An 11,146-nucleotide genomic window follows, 5' to 3' on the forward strand; every position below is an offset into this window, starting at 1 on the left:
TTACTAGAATGCTTAGAGAAATAGATAATCGAAAACCTTCACAAAAAAGGGTATTATAATAAACATGTCAATTTTTTAAACTATGACCGTAGGAATTTTGCCCTCTAAAAATACTTAATACCAATTATATTAGAACATAAAAAATTTAACTCCATGATAATCAATCCCTTATTAAAATGTTAATTACAAAGTTGCTTCCAAGTAAGAAATTAGTAATAAAAGCCAAGAGACTTACGTAGACTTTACATCTTTTATCTTCTTAATAAGGGATTCTCTCTTTTCCTTTGCTTTCTTGGATAAATTTTCCCCTCTCAGTATGTCTGCTACAAATGTTTCAATATCTAAACGTGAAATATAAGAAACAGAATACAAATTATAGGAAAGAATCGTTTTTTGTGAAGACAAATAGGACAATGACTGTTTCTACCCATAAGTGTTAATATCTGTACAATTTGTTATAGTTATTTATCAATCCAAAGCATAACAGTTAAAGTATGTTTCAAATACTAAATTGGACAAATCTGTTCACCACTTAGCTAATAATAAAATTTGTATGCTCTACTTATGCTTAGCACAGCAAATGCTATTTGGATGTCTGGCATCGTTAAACCAGGAAGAAGCATACAAGTTTTAATAAACTATGGTTTCCCATAAAACATATTCTCTCACATAAAAGCAAGCACCGAGCTTTTACACATGTGTTAGTATCATTTCGTAGTATTCTATAAGTTCCTGTGTGAGCAGGTCATTCACAACATTCTATCAATATAGGCTAACGTCTCTGGCAAGGGCTTGTTTTTCCCTGTGTAATCCATTTTCAGGTGCACACAATTGTTAATGCTTTAAAGAAAAAAAAAATCCCTTTTTTCTAGCCAACATTCCCAAATCTCCTCCTCCCTACCTGCCCCACCCACTCTGGCCACCTTCAAATAAAAAAAGATAACCAGCCACGTGATTTTGTGAGCTCTTGCTTCCTGTCTTGGTATTATCACCTGGAAATACCAAATAAAAGAAGTGGTGGAAATCGATTCTTCCACTATTTAAAAATATAGTAGCCAAGAGATAAGATTTCTATGGCCACATATAACATTTCCATATAGGCTCCCTTTAAAAAAGCTAGTAACCTTCTCAATTATTCTGCTGTCTAGTGCTCTCTAGAATCAAATTCCAATAAATCTTTGCTGGTTTGATTTTTTATAATAGCTTCATTCTTTTTGTTCATAAGATACCAGATACCGTGTAACTTTAATTTTGTTTTTGGAATTTCAAAGCTCACTTTGAGATAGCTAATATAACTATAACATCCATATTTCACATTGAAGAGATGTGTTTGTTTTTCTTTCTTCTAATTTAACTACTTTGTCTCCTAACTCACACTGATAAAAAGATGGTATCAAAATACACAATGATATTACATGTAAGAAATTCAAAACAGTACAATAAATAGTCTCTCAACTGTACTTTCTACTAACAATCTAAAACCTAGTATTTGGGATAGAATGTAATCAATTTTAAATTCCTGATTACAATTAGAAGTACCTTGATCCAGTGAAGCAAAAGTGGATTAAACTGCTATTCTGTACATTTGTAAAAAACAAGTAAAGATTTTTACTAAGTCAATATGACAAAGGATCAAAATTTAATCCTGTGATTCTTTTTTAAAACAGCTTTCTGGTTTGAAATTCATTAACATAAGTATCAAAAAGAAATGAAAGCAAGTGTCACAGCTTCTCTTTCCCTGAGTCGTCCATATTTTGAAGAGGGGACACAGAGACATAATCCAGTACCAGTATCAGACACAGACTTCTAAAGTGAGTCTAAAATAACCAGACTTATGAAGCAGCGATCTGCTCTAAACTCTTCAAATTTTGTACCCAGAGGAACAAGCAACCTTTGGACATTGAGATTTCAGCTGAAAGGAACATATCATCGGCTTCCCTGAGATCCTTACAATAACTCTACAATGAGAGTGGAGTAAGGGAAGGAATAGCATCCCTATTCCTAATTCTGTCTTCCGCATGGACTTAATACTTGGAAGAATCACTGGCAAAATGACTGGTGGATAGTCTACTTAATGTTATTTTCACTCATGTTTGTCTTTAATTCCCTCTTCCATGAGTATTTAATTGCCTATTTTACATTTCCATTATACTATCCAAGTTTAAACAAACAGGATCTATTTTGTATGTCCGGAAGTAATAAGAGAACGAATTACAACCCAAGAGTTATTTCTTTATATGGTCATTTTAGTTCTATAAAAACCCAGAACATATTTTAAAAAAAAAGAACTGCAATGTTCCATATAACGTTTCCTAACTCCCTTCCCCACTAAATTATTTTTAAAATAGTAAGCCATGCTATGTTGTGACAAAGTATTTGTTGAAAGAATGGGGGACTGCAGGAAGAATCGGTTTTTTTGAAGGGCGTGGAGATTCAAAGATTGGGCAGAGGAAAAGATTTTTTAGAGAATTTTTTTTTTTTAATGAACATGTTCCTAAGCTTATCCCAGAAAAAGATTTAAAGTCAATAAAAGGATTTAATAAACATAGATTTTTTGGGGGGGAGGGGGGCAATTATTTCTCAAAGGAGGCGTAAAGAGGCCAGCGTAGGTACTGCTTTCCTTAAAAAAGAGGAAGAACTTTAGAAGCGATTCCTGTAATAATCTTAGTTTGTTGGTTGACCAGAGTTAGCTTCCTTTTTTAAGCTTTTGAAATCTAGGTTGTTTCTTAAACCTCCACCCCACTTTCCCATTTAATTTCAACCCAGCCTTTCCCAGGCCCAGGAGACCCCCTGGACGTGCCAGCGGCCTTGGCCGGGTCCCTTCGGAAGGAGCAGTTTTCCCAGCGCGAAGTCAGACGGCCCGAAGGAGCGAGGAGGAGTTACTCGGGATTTCCTCCCAGATGCTCGGTCTGCCCTCCGCGACAGTCGGAGTGCTGAGCCCCAGGGTTCCTGTCGGCTGGGTTGGGAGCAGGGAGCGCCGGGTTGCGGGCAGCGCCCTCGCCAGACAAATGGGGCTGGGGCTGCGGCTTTGTAGCTCAGAGCCAGAGTAATATTTCAAAAGTGAGCAATAAAAGTCTCGGGCAAATCCAGCGCTCTCTGGCTTATTGGAAAAGAGATTTGGAGCTTTTTATTGTGCCCTGAATAGCCCTGCAAACGGTAAACTAGCAAGCGCAGTAGCCCTCTTCTATCGTTCTGTAGGGGTCGTGTCCCTCTGTTAATATGTAGATTTCTCTGACTCCTGACTGCCTGTAATCTGGTGGACATCCATAATTTGATTACAAGACAAAGTTAGCCTTCCTCATTCGCCTCCTGGCTTGCGGAGTTGCCATTTCCCTACCTCACAGGGAGGGGTTCTACTGGCAGACTCACGCAGGCATACCCGCAGGAAAAAGGGGGGAGTGCATCGACCAGGGTGGGGGAAGCAGCTCAAAGAGGGCGCCCCAAAGCACCAGGTCTAAGCCCCCACCCCGCCCACCGCAGCCCAGTGGATGGCAGGTCGGTGCCGCCTGCATTTACCCCAAGAATTCTGCCCGTCTCCATCTGCACCCAAAGCCATCAAGTAGAGAATAGTTGTCTCCCGGAGAATGTAAATACGATGGTGATTTTTTGCTCCTGGTACACCTTAACATTATCTCAAAAGAAACCTTACCTCCCAATCCTGGGGATGAGATTTACAATTGATCTGATCAATTTACAAAAGATGGCTGCTGAAAGGATCAGATTTACAGCTGCTCTGTAGATAAATGTTGAGTCTGAAACCAAAATTAAAAGATGGCGTCCTAGCTCAACAATCCTTAAGCAAGTAGTTTGTTAGAAAGCCCTCAACAGCCATCGTAATCCCTAGAAGACAAACATTTAACACACACCGAATGCACTCCAGTTTAACTTCTGTGTGTACACACATGCAAACCACCTAGAAAAACTACCACCCATCTTCCCCTAGAATCCCGAGTGGTTGGGACAGGTATTTAACACACAAAAAAGATAACTGCTTTCTACAAACTCCCATAAGGACCACACAGTGAAAAGGCAGAACCACACAAAGTCAGAACAATCTTAAAATTCTTTCAAATGATAAAACCGTGGGCTTCTTAAAGCTGAGTACTTAGCGCAGGTTCTCACTCTGAAAAAACAGCCGAGGTTTCACCACTTGCCCCCACCATCCCCCATCACTAAATCTCCTAGAATATGACTTCCAGCCTGGAGGTTGTAAACAAGTCACAAAGGTAACACCCGGCATCTTCCCGCCCAGTCCCCCAACCTACCCACTACCCCCGGCAACACACATACAATGCCTCAGTGACGGCTTGAATTGTATACGGGAAGGAGACAAGAATTGGACTGAATCCACCACCATTTGCTCTGACCCACATCAATAAAATAACTAAAGCCAATCACATAGCACCCCAAATGGCTCTACTACTTAACTCCGCATCTCTACTTTATGAATTGGGTCAAATTTCACTTTGTATTCACTGAGACGTTCTGTCATGAAATTTAATTCAGTAAAGATTCTCAGTTTAGAATTTAAGCTGGCTTCAGGACAAAAAGACAAGTTTTTCTTCTTGGTTAAGGGGGGCACGGGGGGTAATTAACCAAACACCTACTGGCGGAAACATAAAAATCATTTAAACTGGCACATGCAGATCAATGGAGCCAAATGCCCAGAGTTGGAAAATGGCTAATTGAAAAGTTATTGATTGTTCTAATCAATGTCTTTCCCTTGATTATCTAACATTTTTACAGGTTATGCTAAACTGTGGGCTTTGCACAAGGAAGAAGAGACATGAACAGGCAACAAGAGTGTTCATAGTACAATGGGTAAAACACACCTGAGTCTTAAAATCCAGTGATCTGAGAAAATTTTCAGAATTGGCTTTGAAAGCTAAATGACTTATTTTGAAAGAAAGCTGTGCTACTGAAAGATGAGGATGAGCATCCTTCAACCCCTAAAAGATGGCCTTTGATAAATAGCACCTTATAATAATCAAAATCCTTTTACCATACATTTTCAAAGATGCCACAGTGACTAACACATTAGCTTGAGATTTACACTAGACTCACTTTTAGGCAGCATCTATTGTAATATGTTCAGAATGTGATTGAAAAAGCAATGTAAACTCAGTGGAATGAAAAAAGATAGACTTGGCTTTAATTGAAAAAGACAAACTAAGTGAATAATGAGTATATAAAAACTAGCCGGTGCCACTTTTATCACCCATATATGACAATTTTAAATTTATGAGAGACAACTGAACTGTGTTTCAAATCACCAGAGGCTTTTCCTACTCTGTTGTTTCTCTTTCTAACAGTACTTTAATGCTGATAATGGTAGAGAGAAACTCATTTGAAAATTTTTCATATACTGCTCATTTTTTTAGTATATTCAGGTTCCTTTTTTAAAGAAAACCCAATGATAATTTGGATTGAGTAACTATAAAAACTGCATAATTCCAAGAGCCTCATTTAGTAAGCTGAGATGAAAGTACTTTCAATAGAAAGCCATGGGGGCGGGGAAGGCAAGCCAAAAGACCCTCTCCCAAGAAAAAGTAGGATATTGTATGTTTATAATAAACAGGCAGATAGTCTTCCTAATATCCCATCTTAACTCGTCTATGTCACCATACAAGTAATTCTATAAAGTTCTGGTTCCTTGATTTATAAACACATATTCTGATTTCCTATTTCTGGAAGAGAAACTCTTAAAGGTGTCATAGACTGATTTCACTTTGAGATCAAACGTCTCCGTATCAAGTTCATGCTCATTAGCTGTTGCTTCCAAGACGGGATAGGCTTAGTCTTGCTCTATAGGAAAATCCAGGTGCTAATTTTTTTTTTTTTTTTTAAAGAAGTAGGTGAGTACTGGTGACTCAGTAGGTGGCACTCTTCCCTTTACGTACACAGCCAATGCCCCAGAAGGAAGTTATGGGGCACCAGACAGATATGCCATGAATAATTTTCATAGGAAAAATAAAACCAAAATGTTGACCAAATTATAAGTGCAACTTCGGAAAGGTGGAAATCAAACATACTATACTCAGCACTGAAGAAATTTTGCCTCTACTTTAATTGAATTGCATTCTTTACATAATGCTCCTAAAGGGATTATCTACTATAATGTGTGAAGTTAAGAAAAAAAAAATGTTGTGGACATCCCCAATAGGGGAAAGTGCAGTATTTCTAATTAAGACTGCCATGTGAACAAAATCTCAAGGTCAGGTTGCAGAAACCATATAGTCACTTTGTTTATTACTTGTTGGTTTGCTTATGCTTTGGTTTTGACTTTTCAGAATACTGATAACCACTATTTTCTTCTTTTAATTAAAAAAAATACTATTGTACAACTTTCTTTTTTAAATTTATTGTCCTAAAAGATATTTATCTGATTACAAACCACTAACATCCCAGGATTCACAGGGTAATCTAAACAAATGAATGGGGGGTGGGGGTGGGCGTGAGTATCTCCTTCCTCTCATTTCCTTGCTGCCTAGAGGAAAAACTCAAAACTCATATAAATCAAGATTATTCTTGCTGTTAGTCCTAGTCAAAATATTTGGATGGTTGTGGGAGATTAAACGGACAAATTTTGGGATTATCCTTTGATTTTATTTATCCAGGCTAAACCTGTTCTAAGGAGCCCTGGTGGTGTTACGGTTAACCACTCAACTGCTAACCCAAAGCTCTGCAGTTGCAACCCACCAGTGGCTGCACAAGAGTGAAGATATAGCCATCTGCTCTGGTAGAAATTACACTCTAGGAAACCCTATGGGGCAGTTCTACTCTGTCCTATAGGGTCGCTATGAGTCAGAATTGACTTGATGGCACACAACAACAAACCTCTTCTTCCACTATTGTCGGGGAAAAAAAAAAATCAAAGATTGTCTGTAGTACATAAGGCAGTTCAAAATTTGCTTTTGAGAGTAATATCAACCAAAAACTGTGGCCCTTTTCTATTTGTGTAACAAGTAATTCCACAGTTTTATAAAGTGTATGAGTCTTCAAGATTTAATATACTGATTGCACAGAGACACGTCTTCAAGGGTATCATTAAAGGTGGGTTAAAAATGGTAATCTTTATGGTTTGGGTTTTGTTATTGTTTTTGCGTTTCTATAGCATATTTTTAAAAAGGAAAGGAGAGGGAAGACGGAACAAATATTGAAAGGATAACCTAAAACTACTATAATCAGAAAGAAAATTAAAACAGAAAGAAAGATAATAAATATGAGGAGAACACACGGGAGCACTTAATCCTATCAAGCAGTTGAAATGTCAAATGTTTAGCACACATGACATACAATGACTTGGAATATAGGCACAGGCGACACAAAGAGAAATGTCCAAGCAACATTACTTTGATAGGCGTTATCTTTGATTTCATATTCTTTTCTCTGAATGTAAGGGATTTTAAACTCCCAAACGTTTGTTTAGTTTCTTATCTTCTCTACCTTGGAATTAAGCATAGTGTCATGAATTCTAAGAGCACGCAACTGTTAACTACAATGACCACTACCAATACCTCCTTTTAGTTTCAAAGAAAATACACTAGGTAGACAAGAAACATCTCTAAAATTCAAACCGATACCAACTCTTTCTCTATAGACTAGTAATTCTAAATCTAACCATGTACCCAATATACTAACCAATGTACTTGAAGTATGCAAATCATCATGTACAATCTCAACAGTATTTTTTAATGAAATATGGAAAATAATTGCTGAAAGCACCCATTCTTAACCTTCCTCAGTTGAAAAAACATTTTAATTACAGTCAAGCATACCTTTCCTTGAACAATAAGTTAAAAATGAAAAACACCGGTTCACTTGTTTCATTTCTTTCAAAAAAAAAAAAAAGATTCCCCAACACACATCCGTGCCTCTTGAAAATATCCTCTGAAAATAAAGAGTAATCCAAATTTATAATCCCTAAAGTTTTAATGTTTTCATATTTGTTTTTACTAAAAAAAATATTAACAAGTGATTTGCTTTAATAATATGGAATACTGAAAATGTCTATAAACTGATTAAAAAACAAAAAGCTGATTTCAGACATTATGTTAGTGTATTATCTGACTAAAGAGAAACATGGCTAAAGTATATAAGAAGTTAACATTGGCAGAAAATTTACATATTATGTAATTGTGAGCTTTCAGTTAAATTACCAAGTAAGAGCCACAAGAAATACTTGGGGATTAGAGACCAATGGGGATTAGAGAGAGTCTCATAATACCTATATATTATATTCTCTGATTATGGATCCAAATAGCAAATGGACTATTGTGGTAACTGTCAACCTTTAAAAACATACACACAGAGATCTGCACTTTATTTCTTAAATTCAAAAATTCAGAACTAGAGTATCCTGAAAATAGGGAGATCAATTTTTGCAGCAATTACAGATAAACACTTCAATGATCTGGTTATTAGAGTAATATTCTAAATAAGCTATTTTAGCAACTGCAGTAAAACAAAATCAGTACTCATGTCAAACTCTCATATAATGGAAGAAAAACAGCTTTAAATCAGTCTTTACAGTTCTTTCATTATTTCCCTTAGTGGTACCCATTAATGACAACCAACACTTCTTTGAGTGAAATACTATCCCACCACAAATGCATTCATCATACTGTATCATGTTCATACAAACATTAAGTCTGCATTCACATACTATTAGCTTTATTTTTCTATCATATTTACAATGCTAACAGCCAAAATAGCACAACATCATATTAGATTTGGTCTCACGGTGCTATAAACAGTAATTTACCATTTTAAGTGTTACATTTTAGTGACATTTTTTAAGAGTTAATATAAGCAACTTGTAACACAGAGCCATCTAGGAGAAACTCTTTTAATCCAGTTATTCCTGACCAATAATTGAAAGGTAAATATTTTAGAGGCAACCAAACTAAATAAAATTCCTTTTCCAGCATTCTGATGTACACATAAGGTGAATAGTAGTAAGAATTCCAGACCATCAGGACAGATAAGACTCGTGCTACCCTAAAAAGGTGTATTTTCTACCATGTGCTGAACTACAAAGTTTTCATTGATCCCTGGTGAAAATACCACCTGCATCTCCAGTACATTAAATAGTAATGGACCATTAATGGCATTAAAGAACCACATCTTTAACTCCTAAAATAAATTCCTGTAAACAGTAATTTAAAACTGAAAAGGGGAAGATGAGGGTGCAAAAATGAAGTACTTTCATCCTGTGACACAGGAAGTAGGTCTTTAACACATCCTTCCTTTTTGTCTGTTTTAATGTTACTGAGGCTGAAGACAAGTGGCCATTTGAGAATCAGGCCCTCTTCGAAAATCTTAAATATGGGTGGACTCAATGTTGAAAAATGAGAGTTTCAGGAAAGCGAACCGTTCTGTCCCATAACCCCTAACACCTGTGGCTGTGACATCTCTTTGCATCTCTACACCCTCCTCCTCCTCTGGCAGGCCATCCAAGAATATATTCTTTGACTTCAGCTCCCTTCCCAGATCTCATACGTACATTCACTCATATATGCATTCATTCCCATACATTCTCATCCTCCCCCTTTGTCTCTGTCTGTCTGTCTGTCAGTCTCTCTCTCTCTCACACACACACACACACACACACACACACACACGGTGTCTTCACGATGCACACAGAGTTGTCTTGATCCCATTAATGTAGACCATCAAGAAGGGCTTTTCCACCATACTCGCACCAAATTTCAGCATACACACCCACTCCCTTCCTCAGACCAAACACCCGTCTTCCCCCGCCCGCCACCAATGGCCAGGAGAGCGTGGGGACATAGGGAACACGGAGAAAAAGACGAAGGACTCTGAAAGCTTCTGTCCCCACCGACTCGCCGTCTCCTCGACCTCGCCCCCGCCCCCGCCCCCGCCCCGGCAGCGATACCCGCCCCTTTCCCGCTGATTACCTGCCAACAGGTTCCTAATTTCCTCAGGGAGGGGGTAGGGAGAGGAGGTGCAGCTAGGGTTGGGCATGTTAGAGAGAGCGGGACTTGCGGAAAGGACCTGCGCTGAAAGGAGAACCGATGGAGTGGGGCTGCGGCTGCGACCTAGACTCGGGCTAGCAGTCCCGGTAAGCACAGCGGGGCTACGAGTCCGGACACTGTGGGGCCGGCGCTTACAACAAGGAAGTCACTGAAGCCTCAGCCAGCCGCAGCTGGACTCTCGGCCCAGCCCCGCCCGGAAGATCGGGGCGGAGAGATGGGCGGGAGTAGGATGGAAGGGCCTGCGGGCACAATTGCGCATGTGTGTCTCTCAGTTTTCCAGGTCCAAAAATTAGAGGAAGGAGCCTCTGGATAGGCCAAGCCCGCCACTACGTAGCGGAGCGGGAGGAGCTGTTGGAGGTAGGGGGGAAAGGAGCCGACAGGGTTGTGTCATCTGATCCGGCGCCGTGAAGCCCCTTGCCGCCATTTTGGGTACTGGTACCAGCACAACTGTTGGCAGTTTCTCCAGGATCACGAAAAACAATACATCCGTAACGCCTAGGAGTCATCCAATTAAAAGACCTTGTGGCTGACGGTCAATCTTACTGTTAACCCCCTCGCCTCGTAACCCACAGGAGTTTTCTACCGCCCTAAATAATTACGGCTTTCTTTGTCCAATTTAACGAAGGCTACAGTCCCATTTTCCGCCAGGCTTCCCTGAGAAGCCAGTCTGGACTTACTCCGGAGAGCACTCTGATTGGCTCTTACATTACTTTTCCACCCGGTTCAGATTCCTGGAGTGAGTGAACTCCCCCCATCACGAACGAAGAGTGGGGAGTTCTAGACACCATCCTTTTGAAAAAAAAAATATATATATACCAGAAGGCTAAATAGACGCAGGCAGCACTGTCCATCTATAAACATTAAAAAGAACATTGCCGGTGGTGATTGGTAGAATGATTTATAAAATCTATTCCCTCCATTCTGACCATTTAGTTAACAAAAGCTTATTGAGCGTCTTCTATCTGTAAAGTCTTAGAACTTTTCTCTAAAACCCAGAAAGATACGTTCTGCCGCCTTTAAAAACACACCCACACACAAAAGAAAAAAAACTATGTAGACATATGTGTATATTTATGTGAACAGTGTATTCAAGTGCCTCTGCTCAGTTAAAATCACTGAAAGCCTAGGTTGTAACCATACTTGTC

The 11,146-nt window shown here is 39.0% G+C and overlaps 1 protein-coding gene across 1 annotated transcript in view; it reads right to left on the reverse strand.

The window, feature by feature from the left end:
* SKAP2 (src kinase associated phosphoprotein 2) overlaps nucleotides 1-10,185 on the reverse strand; it is a 180,566-nt gene extending 170,381 nt beyond the window's left edge. The window contains exons 1-2 of the mRNA XM_049894443.1: nucleotides 9,924-10,185; nucleotides 236-341 (exon numbers count right to left, since the gene is read on the reverse strand). Of these exons, the coding sequence (XP_049750400.1) occupies nucleotides 236-341; nucleotides 9,924-9,990 (173 nt within the window). The 5' untranslated portion in view covers nucleotides 9,991-10,185. The remainder of the gene's footprint in view (nucleotides 1-235; nucleotides 342-9,923) is intronic.
* Between the last annotated feature and the right edge of the window lie 961 nt (nucleotides 10,186-11,146).

The sequence above is a fragment of the Elephas maximus genome, chromosome 8 (genome assembly GCF_024166365.1).
Source record: "Elephas maximus indicus isolate mEleMax1 chromosome 8, mEleMax1 primary haplotype, whole genome shotgun sequence".
NCBI classification, from domain to species: domain Eukaryota; kingdom Metazoa; phylum Chordata; class Mammalia; order Proboscidea; family Elephantidae; genus Elephas; species Elephas maximus.